Genomic DNA, 25,091 nt, shown 5'->3' on the forward strand with positions numbered 1-25,091 from the left:
CAAATAAATACATTTCTCTTCTGGTACTACAAAACAAGTCTTCTTGGAGCAAACGTGCAATGTTATTCTGATTTGGCACATAGACACCCTTAAAGCAAAAGCTTTTGCCTAAATGTGCTTTCATCTTTGCTTATCCACTAGCAAAAGCATCTGTTGCAAACAGACTGAGGCCTGGGTCACCGTGATTTCATCTGATGTCACATGTGCTTGTATTTCAGTCCAAGTAATGTATTCTGTCCAGGCTAGTTAAAAACCCCATGCATGTAGCCAACCAGTAACTTTCCAGGAAATCTCATATGACTCCGTCCCTCTGAATGCACAGTTTGATGCTATGGCACATGTCCCAGTAGTCCAGTTCTTAGGGCACCTCAGACAGAGGTGGAGACAAATAAATCTTACATTTTTTTTCATTTCCTGCTCCAGCACCAAGTCCATGCTGGCCTTTTCAGCGCAGCTTTCTCCACCCTTGCCAGTCTAAGAGTTACTGGTTATCAGTATGAGAAGCTTGTCCTTCTCCATTCAGAGCTGAGCTTTAGAGCCCAAGAGTTTGTTCTTCCCACTGGTAACTACCCAAGAAGCAGAACTAAATTGCACAGAAATAACAAATGCGGCTTAATGACAGTTCTTTTATCCATTGGTTGTCACTCCTTTTAGGATCAACAATCAAACAGAATCTCAATGCTGAGTAAAATCTAGGATTCCATTTTTCCTCTCCTCAACACTTTTGTTAAAGGTATTATAAAGGCACTTTCTACCATGGTTTATTGCTACAACCAAGTCACATAAAGCAGTACAGTATTATACCATTGTGTTAATTCAGTAGCATTAATACTGACATCAGTCTGTTGTGGTTTGTTAGCAGGAAAATTTATTTGTGTACAGATCCTAGCTGAAGTATTTGGAAAACATTTAATAATTTGGGTAATATTAATATTTTCATTACTCAGTCTTTACCTCACTCTTCAATTAAAACTCCTCCTTCCTCTTCTCACCATACTCAGGACTAGGGGTTTTTTTCTGTTTCTGGTTCTGTATCAGCAAGCATTCTCAAAAAGGTTTTTTCCCTTGCTTCATTTGCTTGTCTCTAGTCAGGTTGCAAAGTTCAGTATTAACCTGCCTTTTCATGACAGGAGAAAGCCATGAGGTCTCTGCTAGGCCTGCCACATTGCTTGAGGTAGAAAAGTTGTTGTCCTTTATTCTTACTCGACTGTGTTGTCTTCAAGTTTTATTAGCAACCTGTTCTAGACTTTGTTTTCTGTCTCCAGGGAAATACTACATTATAAGCAATAAAACCGAAAAAAAAGGGGAAAAGAAAAGGAAAAAGAAGAATGGAAACTGAGAGCCAGATTAGCATCCCTCTTAACAGTAGAGTGAAAAATACTCTCATGTTTGCAATGAACTCTGATTAAGCTGGTGGACATTACAACCCAGAGGTCATACACTTAGTCACTGGCAGCAGAATGCTGTCACTCCCTGCTGACTGATTCATGAAATAATTTTCTGTGAAGAAAATTGCTGTTTCACGTCATCTGGAAACAGCTTTTGCCAGACCAGACTTTGATGCTGCTGCTGAGTTACAGTCACGTATTGAATAGAGTTGCACACAGGCTCGCCATGCCAGCTGCCAGCTGCATACATGTGCCTAAAAACCAAAGAAGGATCCCACTCAAATGGGGACAAAACATTAAAAAGTTCTGTGTTTTGGTGTCAGCAACTATTACTATTTCTCAAAATGTCATTTATCTGGAAGAGAGGTCCTTGCTTTTTCATTGTTCATGTAGTCATTTCTAATTTTATCTTCTGTGGCATGTAAATGTTGGCTCATCTGTTGAGTTTTGAGATAAGCTTTTGAATTTACTTTATTAGCAGAGCCTTGGTATTTTTGTGTAGAGGAGACTCAGTAGTCTCCCCCAGTTTCTTTAGTGATTTGATGCAAAAAAGATTGCCCTGAGACCATCCACAGCCTTAGTGGATTCTTCACAGTGCAACATAACAGGTTTTCCTTTTCTGTTTTCAGGTAAAACTATACCTTTTATAAACTTCTGTCATTGTCTTTGCTATAGGCAGTGACACTTAGGCAGCCATTTCTCCTGGAATTTTCTTTTTGCTGCAGTCTCTGTGAAGTGTTTGTGAAGGCCCCTGTTGTCATCCAGAAATGGAGGACATAATTTGCATTTGCTTTTCGGTAAAGCTAGAACATTTTCATGGGCAATTCAGGAGCATTGCCCTCCCTTCTTTTCCTATTTTTCCATTCATTCTGTTAAAGTGTTTTTTCTTTGCATATTTCTATACTTTTCTTTCCTTTTCACGTATTCTTCCTTGTGCTTGGCTCTCTCATTTTCTGATTATTCTAGTATTTTTAAACGAAGATGTAGAGGGCTGATTTTTTTGCTTTGCCAATCTTAGCATTGAAATCTTACTCTTTTTGTAATTTTTGGGTGCATGGCAAAGCAGGATCTCATATGACCTTCATAAAATCTCTGAGCAATGTATTACAACATTAAAGATTATCACTCAGTCTCTAATATGTAAGTTTGCTTCCTTGTCTACCCTCAGCTGAGAGCTCTGCAATTGAAAATTTCAGAAGGGTTTAATGTTATCTGTTTAATATTCTAGGATATTGTCTCAGATGATAATAAAAGATTTTTAAGCTGCAAGGGATAGAATTTTCCTTGTGTCATAGCACATTAGATTTAGTGCTGGTATCATCAACACATTTTGAAAAGAGCTAAGAAGTATGAGTAAGATCTTCCATTGTCTTGGGAGAAGATAATAATTTCACTTTTTTGTCTTTCCTGCGGATAAAGTGTCATCATAAATAGGTGATTTAGTGGAAAATTCCAAGTGAATCCACTGTGCAGTTCTCTGTCATGGAAACCACAGGTACCATTGTGCCTTGCAGGCAGAGGCTTACTTCAAGCTGGTGCAAAGCCTGTATGTCCTGACCGGAGCTCCAGGTGGTCCTGTGCTACAGGGCCTTTCTGCCTTCTTGCCCTTCAAGGAAATGGGAGTTACTGAGCATTTTTCCAAAGGTCTTATCTTCTTTTTCTAGCACGTAAGTGCCTGTGCCACATCTGCTCCCTACCTTCAGGTGCCTGGTGAGGGGTGCAGGAGCTATTCAGCACAATTACTATCCAAAAAAGTCTGTCTTTCAGACTCAGGGCTTGGAAGTTGCCAGGAGGAGCAGCCAGTGCATCAGACTGGAGCTGCAAGGGGTACTGATGTGTCCCATGGGTGCTATATAGTTTGCAGTCCTTGTTCTGAGCTGCTGCTCACCCCTTCTTCTGGGGAGGAAAAAGTAAGTATCATCATCCTTTCTCACGTATTGTTTCCAGAGTATTCCCTTCCTCCTTGTGGGCCCATTTACAGGAGAAGATGGTGAGAGCACACAGTGACGTTTTGTGGCACACAAATGATTCTGTCCAAGATTTTTATCACGGCTTGGTTATTCTCTACCCCAGCAAAAATGAATTCTGCCTGCAAAAATCACTCAGTCACTGTTTTTTAAATGCTTTCTGCTTTGGAACCTGTCCCCAGCCCTTGTTTTGTCACAGTCAGGGTCAAATCCACTTTTAAAAGTTATTCCTGCATTGAAGTAATGCAGGTAAGAAAGCTGGTAATGCTACCTGTTAGCTCTTATAACTTCCAGTGAATGCAGGAGAATAAAATGGAAGAAGGGCAATAAATTTAAAACAAAAAAAATTCCCTTCAGCTTTTCCTTCTTTCTCAGATTAATGGCAAAATGATATGGCTGACCTATGGTTTAGATTACCAGTGTTTGGAGTTTTTTGCTGCTGCACCCAGCAGTTGCTATTAGAATATGTGTTAATTAGAACTGATTTAAATAAAAGGATTTTCACCAGGCAGTCTGAGAAAAAAGGTCTGAATATTGCTGAATATTTTAAAACTTTTTAACAAATTGATAGCTGGTTAAAAATTAGTTTTATTTTTACATTTACACTGGAATATTTCATGCATCCACAGTAACCAGTGCTTTGAGAAGTAGATTATTTCAACTCAGATATCAAGAAGGTCATGCTACTACTTTGACCACACACAGGGAATCTTTACCCAAACCAAATATTTTTTGATTGCATGTATTTTCTACTGCTACTCTTTAAAAGGTTGTGAGCAGAGCTGCAAATAGCGTTAGCATTATATATATAGCCACTTTTTTTTATTGCAGTGGCCAGTCACAAAGACAAAATGAATGTGTCTTTCCCTAACTGGGATAAAGAAAAAAGTATTATTGGAACACATACATGGGAATTAAATAGGCTAATAGTCATAACTGGAGCTTTTTTTTCCCCTCATGTAGTATAACCCAGGGCTGCATAAGCTCTTCTGGACATTAATAGTATACATGTGTTGGAGTGTAAGCAGGGAATCCCAAACCTCAGCTTCAATTATTAGGAAATAAATGTGTATGTACAGCAATCACCATTATGCTGGTGGAAAGAAATCTTTGCATTGACATGAGACATTTGTCCTGGTTTTCCTGTTTATATTGAAAACATGTTTGAAGAGGGTTTTTTTGTCTCTCTAGTGTTAGTTCTAGCAGTGTCATACAGAGGAATATGTGATGGTAATGTTCTGGTTTATCTAAATAAATACAAAATAAAAAATAATGCAGAACATTATAAAATCAAATTTAAAATAAATAGATTCCATACTAGATATTAAAGTAATGCTTAAACAACTACATGAAATAACCTTTTATGAAGAGAACCACAATTAATTATTTGTATAGCACAAATTCTAATAATTTTATCTCTGGATTGTCAGTGCACGGAAGTTTTTCTCAATGGGAATAGCAAAGCCTCTGTGATCAATAATATTTGTTTCTGAGAATAGTAAAAATAGATTTTATAGCAGAAGCATAAAGCTATTGTTTTGCGAAGCAGCTTTGGATAAAAGCTTTGCATTTGTTCTTTCCTCCTGAGACTACTAAAGAGAACACTGAAAAAGTAGAAGGAGTGACCACAGAAGCAAGTAAGGTCACCCATTACTAGGGATTCATTTTATTTCCATTAGAGAGGAACTAGAAAGCATCTCACACTATTTGTACCTGATTTTCCATTATAAATTACGGTACATGAGATCATTTAAAATTCGCTCAGCCTTTCAGATGAAGCCAACTCTGTTGCTGTTCCTTAATAATTGAACAGTAAGAAATACAAGATCTCCATTTCCATTCAACTAAAGTAACTTATGGGATGGGAGAGGAGAAAAAGGTATATGAAGTAAAATCGTCCTAAAAGATCACAGGGCAGTCTCAGATGGGGATTTAAAGAGTGGTTTCGGTTTCACATTTAGAGGGTCAGGTGTCCTCAGTGAGTTTCTACCTTCAGACTGGAGTCCTGGGATCCCACATGGCTGGTGTATCAACCACAGTTGGTTCAGGAGCACCAGAATGGAGCACATCCGTGACAGTCAGGGTGCTACTGGTTTAAAAATGTCACACAACTCCAACCTCTCCTGTAGTTCACTGCCTCAATGTAGGAATTTTCAGCTTTAATGCCTCTCTGGGATGATGAGCAACATAGTAAGACAGCAGAGCCTCACTGTGTAATTTCTTTTTTTTTTTTTTTCCTGAAAACTGGTTCTGATGACAGGCTAGCCATTATCTTCACTCTCTTTGCGTGTTGCCAATGTGAAGGGATTGCAGCTTTAAGACCAAATAAAACACGAGAACAAAATTTGTAAGATATATTCCCGTGCAACTGCTGTCATATTTACTTCCAGTTCAAGTTATAGGCTAGGAGCCAATCTACTGAAGGTATTAAAAGTGTTCTCATCAACTTCACTGGATCTTGGGATCTCAGGTTGGACGCTACTTACCTGATCTCTATTAATTTCCTGTCACACTCAGCAGAAGTGTTTGTCTGTGTGGCAAATCATGCATGGTCTAGAAATTTATGATGAAAGACACAAAAAGTTTTAAAATTATTTTTTAACATAGGAATACATTTTAAGTTTGGAATTTTTTTTCATTTTATATGGAGGAATCAAGTGCTGCCCATCCTGAAGTCCAGTGACCATCTGATGCAGTAGCATAAAACTGGTACAGGCGACCCTTCTGGTTTTTTCTTTTTTTTTTTTTTTTTTTTTTTTTCCCTTTTAACTATATTAGTCAGAATCCCAGACAATAATTAGTATTTGCAAAATCTATACAGAATTATAAAATATAATTTTTGTTGTTTTGTTTGGTTTGTTTTTAAAAACTGTTCACAGTTGTCAGCTCTTGTCAATGAGAGGAAACTCTTGATAGGGAACCATTGTATTATCATTTATTATCATAAATTATCATTATTCTACTGATTACTTGCATAGTTTCCAGAAGAGCTACATAGACTCCTCTTTCTTCAGCATCTTGCTTAGTTATTCTGGCAAGATAGAAAAACAAGAAAGTTTGGGCGCATAAGTTCCACACAAAAATTCTTCAGGGGAAGGTGGGTGGGTTTCTTAAGCATTCACCTTTTAACAGTGACGACTGAGCAAGTCAGAGGCTTTTTCTTATTTAACATAAATTAACAGTTCAATACTTATTTATTATCTATCTCACAGAAAATATGTGAAGTGATTCCAATGACTTGTAACAAATGCTCCTCTTCAAAACATGACACTGTCTCACTTCTTTTGTACATGGCTTTTCCAATGAGGCATGAATCCAAGGGAGTCTATCAAAGTGTTTTATGGAGGAGATATCAACCCAGCTGAATTCCATGTTTTGCAATTAGAGTTGGCACCTTGAAAGAATGCGCCCTAAATTTCAGTTTGTAAGGGATCCTATTTGAAAGTCATTGAAAAAAAACACATGAGTTTAAGCATAGATGTGTGAAATTATTTCCTTAGTTCATTTGGTTGCACAGTCATTCAGTAAGAGGATCTACTCTTTTGCTGGAAAGGCTCTTGGAGAAATTTTAAAAGTGCAAAATAAATCACTCTTTCCACTTCCTTTTCATCCAGTAGTTAAAGGCTGTCACAGCACTGGGTACAGAGGATGAACTACAGCTGGAATTTTTCGGCATTATGCTGGGGACCTCGAACAGGGCAGAACTTTGCTCTATCATCAAGCAAAAGAATCATTTAAGGAAGCTGATTCTTTTTTGATTTCTTTGGCAAAACTCATGGCCCCGAGTCTGCTCTTGCTTACATTTGCCTCAAATTTAAGTTTAGGTTCAGTAGAGAGGCTTTGTGTTCAGTGAGAATGTCTAATTTCTGTGAGCTCTGATTCAGGCCTTTTGTTTAAAATAAAGGCAGAATCCAATGTTAAAGTGCAGCATATTTTATAATTATTTAATAGTTAATAAAATTAAGTGATACAATTCCAAATTCTATTCTGGATTTACTTGCCATGCATTCATCCTCTCTCCAACAGAGACCAGCACTAGAGTTGTTTGAGAAATGGAGTTCAGTAAAATAAAAATAGACCATCATATTTCAACATTTCAGCATGACTTTAATACAGTATCTCAGTTTTGCTATTTTGGTAGATTTAACTTTCCATGCCATATTGAAGCACCCATTTCTACAAACTTTACAACAGCTCCTCCTTATCAGCAGATTGGAATGATGGAGCACTTTATTAGGCCTGAATCAGATGATCTCAGTCCACCCTTCCATTGAAAATTTGAAAAGGGAAATAGTAAAAAAAAACAAAAAAACACCGGACTGTAAAATGAATGTTGCCATTTCTTATAGGAAGGTGACTCCAGTTTCTGGTCTAACAAATATTTGTGGACATTTCAGCAACAATATGATTAAGCAAAAGTTTTTCAGGTAGTGGCTTGAGTGTTTAGATTGATTAGAGCAACAAGATCTGCTCTACACTTCCAATCTGGCATGCTGTTTCTCCAACAGACACACACATATGGTACCTGTTCCACCTGCCCTAAGTAATTTCTGTTTCATAGGATAGAAGTCCTAACTCTATGCTTAACACATTATTTCTCTCTGAGATTTATTTTTCATTTCCTACGTGTTCTTCTTCTTTAGAAATTATTATTATACAAAAAGATTAAAAGATCACTTCCTATTTCTTAAGACAAAGAGGTGAACAAGAAATAATTACTTAAACTGCAATACAATTTATCAAAAGTAAATCACTTTTTTTTTTTTACCCAAGTAGATGTTTGCTCTATATTTTTTCACTTTGGTGTCCTTTTCTATTAGCTGTTCCTCCAATTTCTGTAATTATGTTGTAAAAGTAATGTGTTATAGAAACTAAAATGCAATAGTAGCTCATGGGTTTGCTTTCAAAATCATCTGTACAAATCCAATTAATATCATGTAGTTAAGTTTAGCTAAAGTACTGGATAAATCTGCAAAGATGATGAAGGGTCTTGAGGGGAAGCCTGGTGAGGAGTGCCTCAGGTCACTTGGTTTGTTCACCTGGAGAAGATGACACTGAGGGGAGACCCAATCACAGTCCACAACTTCCTGGTGAAGGAATGTGGAGGGGCAGAGCCTGACCTCTCCTCTGTGGTGACCAGTGACAGGACCCAAGGGAATGGCCTGAAGCTGAGTCAGAGGAGGTCAAGGCTGGGTGTTAGGAAAAGATTTCTCACCCAGAGAGGGTGGTTGGGCAGTGGAACAGGCTCTCCAGGGAGGTGATGACAGCACCAAGCCTGACAGAGCTCAAGAAGTATTTGAACAACACTCTCAGGTTCATGGTGGGACTCTTGAGGTTGTTCCGTGCAGGACCAGGAGTTGGACACTGATGATCCGAGTGGGTCCTTTCCTAATCAGGATATGATATGATTCTATGAAGTATGCTGCTATGGCTCGAGCACTGTTAAAAGCTAACTGTTGTAAATTAGAGTCTCTCCTGTGATGTCACATCTTGTATCATGGAACTTCTAGGACGATATCTATTACTTTGTCCTTTAACAACTCCATGCAGGATAGGGTGAGGTGGTTATTTGCCATGTTATTTATGGTTTACTTACTCAGCTAACACTTTGTCCTTACATGTCCTTTTCTGTCACGTACCATCTTTTGTAATTCTTCATCTTCATTTCCCAAGATTAGAATAGCTATGGGTTTGTTTTATCATCTTCCTTGAAGTTCCAGTTTTGTTTATTTACGACTTTGGGATGAAAAAGTATTGCGTGGCAGGACTTTCCTAGAAGCCAGTGGACTCACTAGAGTAGAGGGTGACTCTATTGATGGGGTCCTGGAACTTCTGTATTTTCAAAGCTTGCAACAGCAAAATTAATTTTGTAAATAAATTCTGTAGGCTCTGTAAATACCATAGTCCTGCTGGCTACATTCATCTGAGCTCAGATATTAAACCAAAACTTAAACTCGCTCTGTCCTGCCTTACTCTACAGCTTTTGTGTCTCTCACGTCTCCCTGTGAAATACTCCCTCCTTACAAAATGGCTTTGATGTTACCATAAGGTGAAGTTTTTCTTTAAGACTGCAATTGCTTGATGTGAAACAGACAAAGAGGTTGGTTCTTACATGGGTCTTTCAATCAGATGTTCTGTGTTATTTGCGCATGAAAATGTTAGCAAAATACTTAAAATTTGGAAGACAGTTAGGAATTAAAATAGTTATCAGAGCTTGGTCAATATGAATGCTTGGTCTAACTGTGAACCTAATTATTACTGTGCACAGTTTTTTTTTATTGTGGAGGAAGATTTTCCAAGGCTGAAAAAGAAATTAATCCCACTTTCTCATTAAAACATACTTTGAAAAAGATCATTAATTGTGCACTGACTATTCATTGTCATACCAATGACTTTCTAATTATTTTTCTTCACATTAACAAAATGGAAGTGGCTAAAGACCCACATGAATGGACACAATGCACATGGCTGTTTTTACTGAAAATGCTACTTTCATTGTTGCAAAAAATGAGAAGAGATTAAACTCTTCCCAACATGCCGAAAAATACTCTATCTTCAAAAATATTCGTAGTAAAAGCAGCTAAAATGTATAAAAAATGTCCTGTTACTGCTTTTTGTATATGTAATTCTTGCCATTGCTGGACAGATGATGTTATATGACAGTGGGGAATAAGCTTTTCTCAGTAACTCTAAAGACAGTAAAAGTTTCAGAGCACCTGAAATAATGACAAAGACACACCAAATGCAAATGACAGCTTTCATCTTCCTTTATGAAGCACATGCTCATGAATATATACATTCTTGCACATGCAGGAGCTCAAGTGTATCTGCCTTCCTGATGAATGAAAGAATACGGAAATTATGTATTCAGAATTAGTTAGAAGTTTGCCTTATTTTGTTGAATTCTCCAATTTAATTGAAATTCCCTTCCTGAGCTGGAACATTTCTTAGAGACTGCCAGATTCGAGAAGGGGGCACTGTTACCCCTTCTCCTTCCTTCAGAAGTTTTTGTGCTATTTAAGTACCAGTGTTGCTTTTGGTGATACTAACAGCCTTTTGGCAGTTCTGTGCTGTTTGTCTGCACAATCTGTCCATCTAAAGTAGCAGAGCATGAGAAGCTGATCTCCTGAGGGAACTCCAACAATATCGACAGGCTTGATTGACATAAAACCAGTCTCTCTCTTTCACCTCCACTGAACTCTCAGAGTAAATTCAGGGCCTGACTGAAGTGAGATAGGGTTTTAGCCATTGACTTCCATGGGAACAGAATTTGAACACTAGCAGCTACTGCCCTCTCCTAAGGCAGCCCTGAATATCTTGGCAAATGCTGTTTAGAAGCACTATCAATTTGATCCCACTTCCTTCTCAAGACTCAAAGCCAAGTTCAGGGCTATTTATGTCTTATTAACGAGAGAAGGCTTTGGATGGGAACTGCAGCAAGCATTTAAATCTTCGCCTTGAAAAATGGGTTATGGCTTAATGAACCTTGTTCAGGTTAAAGCAGTTATTTATTCTTGATATTTGTGTTTGTTGCTGTCAGGTAGAAGTCAATGAAAGAGCAGTGCCTTCTATCCTGAAGAGTTTATCAGGATGGAATAGCCTGAAATTTATTTCAAGTGAATCAATTCTCACTTTTTTTACAGGAAAATAGCAACAGTAGATTTTCTAGATATGCTTCAAAATACCACATACGTTAAAACTTAAAGGATGTCAAGAACCATAAAAAAAAGATCTGCTTATCACTTCAAAATGTGAACATCTACAGATATCCAAATTACATTTTCTATTAAGTCAGCAGCACAAAAGGTGAAAGAAGAGGCAGAGACACAGGCATTTATTTTCAGTCCATGTGTTCATACAGAGGAAAAGAAAAAATGTAAAAATGCAGTCCATAAATTGAAGACTGTCTACATGGAATGGAAAAGAAAAGAAACAGAAAAGTTTAAAATATTCCCTTTTTTCTTTCCTCCCCTTCTGAAGTATTTGGGGTGAAATATACCCCTTCTACTGCAACCCATAAATATTATTCATCTAATGTTGATATTGTTTGACTAGTTCCTAAATATTTCCTTTTTTGAATTGATAACCATGGTACCTAATTGTGATTCTTTTCTTGGCTGAAGTAAATAATAATCTTTTTATAGCACACTGGAAATTTAGTGAAACCATTAAAAAAAGAATTCTACTTAGAAATAATTGTGCTTGTATGGTTGAATGGGATGTGGTCTTTCTAGTATCTTCTGTTGCTATTGTATTTTACCAGCAAGAATGATGGTACTAATATTTGGGTGCATCTGATCTCGGAAAGCCCAGAGGACCTTTCTTACAAAGCATTTCTAGAGGGCTGAAGTAAACCAAGGTTTGAGTTCTTCTGTGTACTTAGAACGACATCTTTGATCTCCCAAGACTGTTACATTCTACTTTATGTCCTGAAAGAAGAGAGGTTATTAATTTGATTATATATATGTAAAAATGTATAGAGAGGTTAGTTACCATAATTGTTTCCAGGTGTAGACCATTAGGACCTACACCACTTCAGAGTTATTAAGATAATTTTCTGTCTTGTTTGATGCTACATGCCTGTGTCTAGGGGAAAAAAATAAATCCTGAAAATCCTCAACCTAAAATCATCCTATATGGGCTCTGTCTTCGTGTCAGAACATTTTGTTTTGAAATTTTTACTACTTTTGATGTTTCAACACAGACTGAATATATCCACAGAATTACCCTCAGTTCATCATAAAGGAATATAATCTCCCATGCAGAAACTTGCTTGTGTAGAGAATTGTCCCCTTCCACCTTCTCTTCTATATTTCCTAAATATCTACACATTATTTTTTCACTTTTTTCCTAGATGGGGTTAGTAAAGTTGTTTGGGAGCTCTGTTTGATCTCAAAGAACATAAAGACGTCACTAAGTACCAAATATGAGGTGGTTGTTCAGATGGCAATGCTGGAGAGCAGAATTCCGGAAATGGTAACAGCCTCCTATTTGTGGCTGGAGAATATGGAGGGAGAGGAAGTGTAGATTTCCTAGCTTGTTAAACCACATCACAGTACATGGGCTAATACCACATGTGTTCATTAGCAGATGATATGGGCATGTGTAAATACCCACTGTGCAGATGGTTTTTGCATGGTCCTCCTGACGGTATCACATGTTGCTTGGTTCAGTGCTTAAAACAAAACACTTTTGAAGCTTCAGATGTGATGTTTAATGAGTCTTTCTCTAACGCTGGCTTAGCACCTGCTCCTCCCTCACAATCACGTCAAATGAACTCTAAGTAGCCACTCTGAAATCATGCAGCATCAGGCCGTGGAGTAAAACCAGTGAAAGCCCTCTAAAGTCCCTCCATCTACAGAAAGAATCTCCATAGCCACCTGGATGCTTTTAAACATTCATCATTTTAAATTTAAAATGGTTGGCTGAGCATCGCTTCTAGAAAAACCTGATACAGTAATCAAAGTCGGAGGTGGGGAAGGACCTCTGGGGTCACACAGTCAAGCTTTCTGCCAATAATGGATTGTTTCCTGCAGTTCAATTTCTAGTGACCTTGGAAATTACTAGCCTGGTAAAATGGTAATGGAAAAAAGAAAGCTTCTACAGCTTCAGAAGTAGCCAAAGTGTCTCTGTCCCAATGCAAAATTGTGTTTTTGATGTGAGATTCCCTCCGTGCATTGTTTGTTGGTTGCAGCTTTTAAGTGATAACAGTTTTAATCTACACTTTCTGACCCATTTTGAATTGGCTATAATCAAGAGGCTGATGGAGTACGGCTTGTTTTAATATCACATGAACTTGTCCCTTAACTACTAAATCATGAGTTTTATTCCAAATAAATAGCTCAACACTTAATTAGGCCCTCTACCCAAAAATTTACTTTGCATCTGTGCAGTTGTATTCTTTCAACATTTCTAGCCTCCCAGAAACAGGAAATGGGGAGAAAAAAACCCAGATTTCTTAGGTTTTCCACCAAAACTCTTGGTTAATTATTACAGACTTATCATGCCTGGGATTTCGAAGATTCTTGAAAAGGCTCAGATGTGACATGTGATTTTTAGATTTCTTTCAAACAGGCAAATACTGGTTTATTTCTCTGCTGATGTGGGCAAGAAAGCACAACCCTAACATGCATGTAAGTGAGTAGAATTTGCCCCCTTTTTAAGGATGGAGCACGAGAGACAAGCTCCCACCAGCAGAGTAACTAAAGTTTTGGTTAAAAAAAATATTTTAGGAGGCTGTCAAAAGCTGGGTAGATGGGAAACAGATCCCAAGACACCAAGTTCCCTTCCTGTTGTGCCCGTTTGATGTGTGTTAATTTCTTCTCTAGGGGGCCCTATTGTTGGCTGCCTTTTGGGGTGTGCAGCACTGTGATTTATCCTTTCTTCCTGGGACTCTGCCCCCCCTGACTATTGTATTCACACACTCCAGATCTCACTTGGAGAGGAAAAGGATTTTCTCAGCTGCCAACTTGCTTAAAAGAGGAGTTAAGGGGAAAAGAAAGCTGATCGGACTGGGCTTGGCAGAAGTCTCCATTTTATTGTGTTTAGTCAGATTTTAAAAGGGCTGGATGTGGAGAAACACCAAAATAGTGAGAACACTTATTCCTTAAACAGGTTCTTGCAAAGTTTCTACAATTAAAAACAGAGAGCTGCTTTAGTAAAGCAGTGTTTATCCTTGCACTAATGCTGGTTATGAATACGTGTCTAACTTAGCTGGAACTAATGCCTGACTATACTGTTCCACTACAGCAACTTAACATTCTGCGTAGGCTGATTATTTTTTCAACAATATTTGCTAAATTCTTTTAAGGGCTGCCAGTATATGTTTTTTGAAGCTTAGTTAATAAGAACAGCTGCCAGTGGAGTCAAGGCTAAAAGAGGCACAAAATATCTGCAGAAGGCAAGATTTTACTTCAAAAGATCAGTATTACAAAGCACTACTGTTGCTGGTATAATCACTTTCTTTGGGGGGGATGCTAATATAGACTGGGTTCTTGTCTTCACAGCCCCCACTGAGCCTTTGCTGTGCAAATTTGCTGATGGAGGGCAAAAGAAGCGCCAGAATCAAAGCAAATACACACAGAATGGAAGGCCGTGGCCCAGAGAAGGAGAGGTAAGTGCCACGTAGCAATTATTTTCCTGGGGTTTGGCAGAAGTCAGTGACAGACCTGGAGGTCTACCTTTCAGGCTGTGAAGAAATCGGATTGCACACAAAATGCAATGGTTTTATACGGAAAGAGCTATGTAAGCAGTGGGGAGATGGAGGTTTGTGATAATGTGCAGAGTGTAAAGTTACAGGAAAAGAGAATTTCCGAGCTTGGTGTGGAACTGTGCGCAGCCTGGTCCCACTGTGAGTGCTCTGAGCCGAGGAGTTTCTTGCTGGTGAGCCATCAGCACCCAAGGTGTTACAAACCAAATCAATTTACACTGAAGCAACTCAACAATGTTCTTTCCTCCATCTAGTTCTTGGTGGTAAAATATCCTTAGGGAATATGAGAGCTGTTCCAAAAGAGAGAGAGATGTGCATCCAGATGGAGGGTCCATGTAAAAGTTTTCTAAAAGCTTATCTGAGCTGAGCTCTTCATTCTGTTCCAGACAAAGCAATTTGCAGTAGCCTCAGCTGCATCATGTATACATTTTAAAAGAATGTAATCTAATGGCTGCTCTTTGGTCTGCTGCAAGTAGTCTGTTACAGGAGGGGTTTTTTTCTGTGTTGTTTTATGTGAAGTGACTCCAAATGAAGGTGACACGAGAAAGGCATCTTTTTTGATTCTTCAAGAGTTTGTTTACTGTTTTTGAATTTTATTATCAAAAAAAGACTTGAATAAATAAGGCAGATCTGATCACAGTGCCTTCTTATGCATGGTGCTAGCTATGAAGGCTGAAGGATTTGCAAGTATTTCTATCCTAAACAACTATTCTTTGTGTTTATGATTGAGCCATCAAGGAAAAAAAGTATTCATCTCAATTGTGCTCCTCTAGAGTACAAGTTGGAGGGGGAAGGTGTCTCCTTTTTTTGGGGGGGTGGGGTGGTTAGTGCTGCTATGTTTACCTCTATTTTACAAGGAAAAAAAAAAAATCTGTTTCTGAGTTACATGTTTCTAGAGTATTCCTGCTCTTTTGTAACTACTTGATTTTTCTTGCTGATAATTTTCAGACCTTAAGTTTATGACATATTATATTCTAGCAGTATTGGTGAGCATATAAAACAAACAGAAAGGCCTACTGGAAGTGTAGAAGGTTCTCCCACCATCCCATGGTTGCTCTACACTGTTCCAACAGCAAAGGGTTCATTTTTATCTCTGTGGGCTGAAAGTCCCAATATGGCAGACACGGTTGCTACAGGACATTGCAGAAGTCTCCAAAGGCTCATTGCATTATCTTGCACTGCATGTCTCAAAAAATGGAGTTATCTTCTCAGGAGCCATTAGGGTTTGTCATATTAGGGATCTACTGAGGAACAAGTGCCCAAGAAGTACTTCAAGCAGTAGACTCAGGTCAGCCTATACAGAGCTTGAAAAACAAAGATCTATGTATAGGAGACAATAATAAACCCCCAATAAGGTCAACAATCCATATTTTAAAGACCTCTAAATCCCAGTTTAAAAAGTAAATACCATCATAGCTGTTATGTGCGCTGTTTTATACTTCCTTCAGTAAAAATCAATAATAAAAGAGATTATAAAGTTAAAGCCAGCAAGTCACCATTATGCCTGCGGCCTCAGGGCATCAGCTTATTGCATCTTGTGTAGTTCATTGGCTGCACTGGAGTGGTGCCTATTAAGCTCACTGATACCCTGGTGACCTAGAGGCAGGGTGTGGCTAGTGTGTTTGCAGTATCAACACTGAAAACCTGATTTTCAGTGCTGGAAGAGGTCATTCCTTGTTGTTGATCATCATTCCTTGTTGTTGATTGCAGACAACTACAGAGCTGTTGTCATGGTATAATGTACAAACATGAAAAGATTGTAAAGATACAAACTCAGAAATACTTCAGGCTAGATTTTCTCAGATTTTCTCTGTTTGTTCTAACATCTGGTTAATACCTTGCTGCACATTGGACATTTACTACCCAGATCATCAAAGACAAGAATGCCTGATCTCTTTTAGGATCTCTCATTTATTGAATTTCTTCCCCACTGTTAATTTTCCTATTTCCAACGTGAAATCTTTCTATATAATTACTCTTATATTTCATATGCAGTAAGGTTTTTCCAATTCTTTGTCTTTTAACAGTCTTTTTCTGAAAACGATCTACCCTTCAGTTGTTCTTTATGTAGCAGCACTTGAGTACCCTTCCTACAGTTATTTCTGTCAGTTTTCATTTCTTTTAATTTCTTTTTAAAAGAACAGGCAGTGAGTTGCGAAAAATAACTGATCTATGACAAGTATCATAGTTCTGATCACAAATGGGATCTGGAAATATTCCCTAAACCTCTGCTTTTTCTTGGTTTCTTCCCCAAAGAAAAATATTGAAACAGCATCCAAGAGATTACTCCTTCAGTGTTTCACCCCGGCCAAATCCTGTGGTATCTAGACCAAGATGTATTTTGGCTATTGTTCAGATAAGCCTTTGCATTCTTGAATACGTTTGTGAAGGGCATTTCTAAAACATCTGAGTTTTAACCTGCATTAGCACTGAGCATGCATAAGGGTTATTTCCTGGAAGGACAGATCCCAGAGAAATTACAGCGACCGTTCTGTCACTGGGCTCAGACTTGAGCAGGCAAAGTAGGGACAGACAGCTGTCCCTCTGCTCTGGGGAGGGAATGGCAGGAGATTTAGTGGGGAGGAGCAGGTTTGCTGTAGTGTTATGTCTCTGCTCACACTGGTCTCGGAGGTTTTGCTCTCTTTTATGAAGGGTTTCTATGGAATTTATAAGACGGGATTTCTTCTTTCTTTTTGTGAAATTGTCATACTGCAGGATGCAATATAAAATCCTATTCCTATCTTACATCTTTGTAGACTGCTTCATAACCATACGGAAATACTTTGATTGGCTTTTAAGTTGTCTGCCCTTTTAAAGTTAAATATTTAGGAATACACTGAATTTCCCTAGGGCTTTTTGGGAGGTCTGGAGTGCAGAGGGTGGGTTTGGTGCTTGCTTACTTGGCCAGTTCTACCCAGGGAAGAATGCCAGATCTTGAATAGTGCTTTCTAGTCTTTACCCTTACACTCTTGTTTGGAGTCTCAGAAAATGTTCAGCAGATTTACTGAGACATTTAACTGAGTGCTTGTGATGGTTGACCAGTTCTGGATGACAGAGCTGAGAGCTTATGTTAGTGATGGCTTTATATGAGGCTGTCAAATTAGGCATCTAATGGACAGGTGCAATAAATGTACAGTGAAACCTACGAGTGTTGGAAATATTTGCAGTGAAATTCTGACCCAGCAACCAACATAATTTCTGCAGAAAGTTCAATAATTTCTTTTTTGGGCTAGTTTCTCCTCACACTGGTTTAATTAAGCACTCTGTTTTGAAGCTTAAGCTGACAAGATTGTATTGAGGTGGTGATAGAGGATAATCATATTAAAATTCTGTCTGTAAAATATTTGTTTCAATTTACCTCTAAATTGCAACTGACAAGTCTAGAGGTGGGTGACATAAATCCCCAAAAATGTTTTAGTCAAAAATGCACCTAGGGAATCAAGTGTAGTCACAAAATGAGATCAGATTGGATTAAAAACTGCAACATAAAATTTGCAACATAATCATCTACTGCAGATTTAATGAAACCGTGCTTTGGTTATTCAGAAATGAAGTCTTTTGATACATGTATTTAAGACCAGGTTTATTTGAAAATTACCTGGTAGACAGGGAGAATTCTGCCTCAAGTTTATTACTGTTTTCTAGAAACTGTAGCTTTTCTACATCTGGTCAGCCCAAAGTGATTAAGGATTTTTTAATGGTCACAGTATTTTGAACTCTTTGATATTTCATTTGCAAGTTTCTGTAAAATTTGGGCTTTTTAAATAAATGTAAAAAAATTTTTTTACATTGTCTTGTAAGAGAGTACCACCCTTACAGTATTGTTGCATTTTCACAACAGCGAGATGCACCACTGAATGCAATCCCCTTGTCACTGAATTTGGTCCAATGACCGTAATGATATTCAGCAATTGTCACTAATAATGCTTCTGTTGATTGCCTTTTTTTATTTGCTTCCATAATCTAAGTTACATTTTTTATTTCTAAAGGCCCAATAAGTTACCTTCCTTTCCTTCCCTTTCTTCTCTTCCTCCTTAGTCTTTTCTCCTTTGTTTTCTGTCAAGCTTGTTTTGTAGAATAGCCAAAGAATTAAGCATTTTTTAATGCTTTCTTAAAAAAATAAAATTACCTGGTAGTTTGGGAGTTTGGTAGTTTTGTTGGTTTTTGTGTGGCAGTTTCTCTTTTTATCTACTATTCATTACAACTTTCCCTAATGCAAACAGCAATTTAGAGTGAAAAACATACAATAGGTAATTTGACACTTCCCAAAATTTTTGTAAAATCTGTACCAGTGAAGGGCTGAAGCAGTTGATCCTGGTGCCAATGGTCCTTTCATTACCAGCAGATGCTTTTAGAAATTATTAGTAGTTCTGTGCCAGGCCTTTTTATAACTCAGGCATGGATTGTTTTTATGCTTCCAAGGAGACAGGTTCTACTTAGTTGTGTTCCATAATCCTGAGTGTCTAAAGCAGATGTATTTTATACTTAGAGAAGTAACTTTTCTTTGCAGTGAAAGGCGATTCCCAGTTCTGTCGAGATAAGAACTAGTACCCACAAAGACATTTACTGTATAAATTTAGCATGCCTATAAGTTAAACACTGGTGTTTTGCATGCTTATTTTCAATAAAAGTTTAGTTTAAAAAAGAGAGACATTGAGTCTGAAAAGGAGTCACTCCAGGGGGAGAAAGAGAAGGCAAAAGATTACTGACCACTGGGTGAAAAGATCCAGAATAATGACAAAAGGTGCTGTTACTGTGAGCAACATTTTTAAAACATGCCTCAGTAGCACAAATGCCAAAGACCACTTTGGATTTTGAGCTTATAAAGTACATAGAAATATTTTAAACCAATAGCCCACGTGAAATCACTGTCACTGTAATCAGGATTTCAAAAGGGCTGTGGTTTGGTTTAAATAAAATCAGCAGTGTACCTATTCTTAGAGATTAGTTTCCTTCTTTTCATTTGAGCTTTGTATTTCCTTCTCTGGTGAAAAATGTCATGCCATTTACCCTGGAGATTTTCCTGCAGTTGGGTTTTCCTCCAAATTTGGCTGCTACAACAGTGTTTACTTAGGCAGAATAAACAAATACTGGAGACAGGGAAAGGACATACCTTTTTCTGCTGTATCCCCAGCAGATTTCAGGGGTGCTGCCAGCCATGCCCAGAAGTCTTCCCACCTCACTGCAGCACAGACATCTAGTGTGCAGATGTGAGTGTAATACCCAGGTGACAAAGGACTGGATCACACTGATGGTAAAGTGGGTGTGCCAGATCCCCAAAAGCAGATGGTTCGTAGACCTGAAGATTACATGGTTAAATATATAAACTGGCTGTGGAAACAGAATAATTATGTTATATTATATGTGTTCTCTGTCTTTTTTGTTTTTTTTTTTTTTCTTTTCAATTTTTGTAGACTCTGGCACTTGTATTTTAACTAATAGGATTAACTGAAGTGGGAAGAAAACTACTCAGTCCCAAGAACAGAAGCTGTGTGTGTCAGACTTCCATTCCAGTTCTGTAGGACAAAAGGGTTTCTTGTCTTTCATTTGGGTATCTGAACTTGTTATCAGTGTTTATCAGTGCAGTCTCTGATGTTCTGAGGCTCATGAATCACTTCCCAAGTTTGACATCAATAGTATATACTTTTCTCTCTGCAACCACTTTTCCTCTCAGAATCTGCAGTTGCTTAAGGAGCACACATCAATGGGAAATCCTCCATTCCTTTCATATAAATCTAGATATCTAAGAGGTGTCACATTTATATTCTAGATTGCTCCTTCTCTAAAAAAGAAAGGGGGGTGGGGGGCATTTTTCACAATTAAATTCAGAAGTCTTTCTAATAACATTGAATACTCCTGTCAAAATTTTTTTAAATAATCAAAGAAAGGAATTCTGCCAAGTTAACTTTACTAGTGACTGAGCTTATTTTATTAAATCAGTATTTTGCATGAATCTCATCTGGGTTGATGATTTCTTTTCCCTGCTCTCTCTTCTATCTTCAAAGTGTTTCAGTTAAGGGTGTCTTCTGTCAGGGCACAAGAGATCTTTGTGTTGTGATGCCTGGCAGATATAAGTGATGGCAACAAAACAAGTACAGGAATCTGAGTGTTGAGATTTCAGTTGATTCCACTGTAGCAGCCAAGTTAATGCCCTGGAATGGCAGTCCTCCAGTGTGAACGGGTGAAGGTATGAGTCAGTGGACATGGGGGAGACTTATCTTTTAGTCTAGTTCCCACATCAGTTCACCACAGAAATCCCTTAGGTGCAAGTGTACTTGCATGTTGTAACCTTACATTTCCAAATATCACCTTAAGGAAGAGAAACTCAGGGAGCCTTCTGCTTGGAAAAACCACCACATCCATGGATTTCACCCCTTTTTAATTTTCAGGCCTCTCCATTTTTTTTTTTTTTCCCAGTGGGCTGTTTCTTCCTGCACAGCCTGAGATCTTGCTGTGGCAGCAGCCTCCCCTTGCACAGGTGCTCCAGCACCAGGCAAAGCCTGGCCAGGGCAGGTTTGAGGAGAAGATGTGGAGGTCTCACCTCTGAGGAGGAGGCACAGCACATCTTGTAGCAGGTCGACACTGTGGTGAATTTTTGCAGGTTGGAAAGACATGTACACTGAGAGTAGATGATGATATGATGGTGAAGTTGTTCATGAAAGCAGCTTCCCCACAACACAGAAGATGCTGGGCTGCACAGAAGATGCACAGAAGAAATTAGTAATTTATAGGTATTTATCTAGAAGACAGATACTGCACTGATAAGTTGCTTCTTTTGAGACGTCACAGGGGTTGGGTAGAGAAATAATAAACCCACTTTATTTCACATGATATTGAAGATCTGATCATTTATGTTCGAATCGTACAAAGAGGTAAAAAAAATTCAAACCAGAAACAGAACATCTTGTCTTTGCCCATGGAAAAATTTTCACAGTAAAGTGTTGAACAAAAGGCCTTCAAACTTCCTGGGGAAACCCTTGTTTTCCAGAGGCTTTTTGATATTTCCTGCTCTTTATTGAATGAAAGAGCTTAAATTTAAAGACAGGTGCAGACTGAATCTCTTGTTCTTAGAATCTCTTTCACTGATGTCAATAGCTGGAAAACTGCAGCAAAAAATAACAAAAACTTCCATTCTTTCCTCATATCCTTTACGTTCAGACACTTTGGTAAAAATAAGAGATAAGTAAACTCATAAGGTTTAAGTAATCTTTTTAAAAATCAGTATTTTTAACAAGCTGGGTTAATTTCCATGTCACCCGACTTTCTGAACAGACCAGTAGTCATTAAGAATGACCTTTATTTCTATCAGTGTGCTTTCATTCAATAGCTGAGTCTAGGGCCATTATCTGGATGAGTGGCATGAAAATTATGTGGTTCAGTTGTTCCTTAATAGAAGATTTACCCAACAAATATTTTCGTAAAGTAGCATTCCATCATCAGTGCCAGTCCCTCAGGTGCCATTTTATCAGGAAGTGTCACTATGAGAAGAAGGAATAAGACCCTCTCCTTCTGCTGAGACACGAGCAAACCAGTGGGTGAAAAGGCCCAGAAGAAAACAGTCTCTCAGCACAGCAGAGAGATTTTATAATTCAGCCTGTATTAGCACTATGGCAGCTATATTCAATTCTGATTTTAACAGAATGAGCTAGACCTCTCTGACACGGAATTTTTGCATTGGTATTTTTGGAATTCCTGTTTGCCTGCTATGGGGGAAAGTTCAGACCATTTTCCAGTAAGTTATTATTGCTCATCAGTTTTTATTTCTGATGAATGAGGATGCTTCAGATCATAAATCTTTGACTGGTCCTGGCTAAGTGTTGCCACTCCTGGGCTTCCAGCCAGCACAATTTTGTAGGGAGAAATTATACAACTTGATGAGAAAGAAGTAAATAGTCCTGTGTTAGCAGCTATTTGAAATAGCAGCTGTTTAAGGCTATGCAGCAAGGGGGGATATTAGCAATATTACTGGGCCAACCGTAGGTGGTTACCATATGCACATATTGCCACATGCTGTGCCCTATTTGTCTAATGTGAAACTTTTCATTTACTGGTAAATGTGATGCTGGTATTTATAGTGGTCACTGCTGGTACTTGAACAGATTCTGGTCATCTGTCTCCATGCAGTATGGATATGAGATGTGGGTAAGGAGGACATGAGTGCCTAGCCTTTCATATTTTTCACTCTTCACAGCTGTGTCCCCTGTTCTTAATACCAGCATAGAGAGCTGAGTTTTTGCAGTTTGTCTGCATGGACCCACACTCAGGTCTGGGTGTCATGGGGTTGGAGGGCGAGCTGAGGGCTCATGCCATGACCATGTGCTCAAATACCGATGAGAAAAGTAAATTAAGCAGCACAAACATGTTTGCAGGTCTCACAATGACAGCAAGTGAAAGAGCTGCTGCAAGTTTTCATTCGTGAACCTTCATTCTTATTTATGTGAAAGAACCTAAAATAAGATTGGTTGTTTATCTTCCCCTTTCCTCCCAGATCCATCTACCTTGTAGGTGTTTTATCCTCAGTCACTAATGCAAGCTGCAGGATATATTGAGCCCTGATCCAGCAACTCTGAGGACAACCAGATCTAGAAACTCCTTAATTTAGAAAGCTTGGATCTGTCCTTTCACAAGAAATCGTAATGGTTTTTTTCTTAGTCTGACTAGATGTGTGATGAGAGGTAAAATGTAAACAGCACAATTTAGAGGGAATATCTTAAGTTATTTTAAAGATTTTTTTTTTAAAATGTTGGATATAATTTTTCTGTCCCTCTAGGGCTTGTACATAATATTTAAGTTGTCTTCACTGGTGCAGGAATAGAAAAAAAAGAGCAAAAACAAATTTCGTATGTGTTGTAAAGAGAAAGGAAAACAAGACAGTATGTTTCCTCAAAAATGTATCGCAGCCAAAAGGGTTTTTTTTCTCTTTTTTTTTGGAAATTTATACATTTCCATTAGTAATTAATGCAACCTTACTAAACAATATAATGTGCTGAGCACACATGAGACATAAGAATATAAAACCAAGTTAAGCAAAGGATTATGATTTTCTAAGCTAATTTATTTTTTACATAAAAATTAGTAGTGGTTTGGGTCTCCCTAAATACAGTTCTCTGGCATTTTAAACTTTCAGAAATAGCCATTTTATTTCTTTGTCAATACTTCTTTCAAAAATAGCCACATGTACTTGGATTTCGTCTCCTGAATTATCCTTTGCTTGAGAGAGAGACTACATATTTTATTAAAACAGTGTCATTTTCATAAAGCAAAACATTTGCCCTAGCATCTGCTTAAAAGAATAACTAATATATATACTAAATATAATAGTAAATTTATACTAAATATAATAGAAATATTATAGTAATAGTAATAAATAGTAAATTTATACTAAATATAATAGAAATATACTAATTTGATAAGGACACAAACCTTTTCTTTGATGGCATCAGGTAGTTTGAAACCTGGCCTTTCAGATCAGAAATTTTTTTTTGGCCTCTGGAAATTGGGACCATCTCCTGTTAGACCAGTTTGCAGCTGCTGAGCTAACCCAGCTCTTCCAGGAGGGCTGCCCACTCTCTGCCTGCCCTTCACCAGTGCATTTACCATGGCTGCTCACTGCCTGCCTGGGAACCAGCCAAGCCCAAACGCATTCCTGACCTGTCTGTGCAGCCATCTGGAAGGGGGCAGATGCCATTATTCCAAAGTACTTTGGTAGGTGGCTTTAGGGGCACGGAAAGCCCCCAGCAGGAGTAGGGACCATGCCACGCGGTTGGTAAAGCATCTGTCCTCGAAGAAAATGCGAACTGTCTCAGGCTGCAAGCATAGGATGTGTATGAAAAATGAAGAGGAGCACAGTGTCTTGGGGTGGGATGGTGCCATGGCATTTTTTGCACCTTGAGCAATAGAGTTTCTCTCCCCTATGCTTCTTACCCTGCACGAAGGACAACTGCTTTCCATCTGTTGGTAGGCTCACATTGGAAAGCATTTCACAAAGGGAGGGCTAAAAATCGATAAGGGAGGCAAAAAGTCAAAGCAAATGCAGTATGTGGGAGGAGAGATTGTCAGTTCCATGTCTTTAAGTAAATGCTGGGGGAAAAAAGGTCTTTTCCTGCATGACCCTGACTGCTGTCTTGGAGCATAAGGTGGAGTGCTTAATTCTGTCTGCAGCCCTGCTCTCTCCCTGCCTTTCCTGTGGTACCTGTGGATATGGCTGCTAATGGTGGCAGTGATGACAGTTGTTAACTGGACAATGTTTTGACACTGCCAAATCCTTCTGCACAGGTCACGGTCTGCCCGGTGGTAAATGGCAGTTGAAAAGCTCTGTGTAATACATTAACAAAATCTTTTCCTGTCCAAACCTCTGTATTTTAAAAGCCTTGTTTGAAAGCTCAAGCTTTTCTGCCTCACAGCCCATTTTTTGTTTCTTGTCTCATGGTAATGAATTAACTCTAAGTACGAATTACACCCCAGGGAAATGGTAGGCAGGGGTCATACGGGGGTGTGACCTTTGTAGGAAAGGTGAGACTCCTTCCT

General features: G+C 38.4%; 1 protein-coding gene across 5 annotated transcripts in view; it reads left to right on the top strand.

The window, feature by feature from the left end:
• The window catches only part of RBMS3 (RNA binding motif single stranded interacting protein 3), a 699,644-nt gene that overhangs the window by 600,511 nt on the left and 74,042 nt on the right, over positions 1–25,091 (top strand). For all 5 annotated transcript variants that reach the window (XM_066320213.1, XM_066320221.1, XM_066320228.1 and 2 more), the window contains one exon: positions 14,362–14,468. In XM_066320213.1, the coding sequence (XP_066176310.1) occupies positions 14,362–14,468 (107 nt within the window). The remainder of the gene's footprint in view (positions 1–14,361; positions 14,469–25,091) is intronic.

The sequence above is a fragment of the Sylvia atricapilla genome, chromosome 1 (assembly GCF_009819655.1).
Source record: "Sylvia atricapilla isolate bSylAtr1 chromosome 1, bSylAtr1.pri, whole genome shotgun sequence".
NCBI classification, from domain to species: domain Eukaryota; kingdom Metazoa; phylum Chordata; class Aves; order Passeriformes; family Sylviidae; genus Sylvia; species Sylvia atricapilla.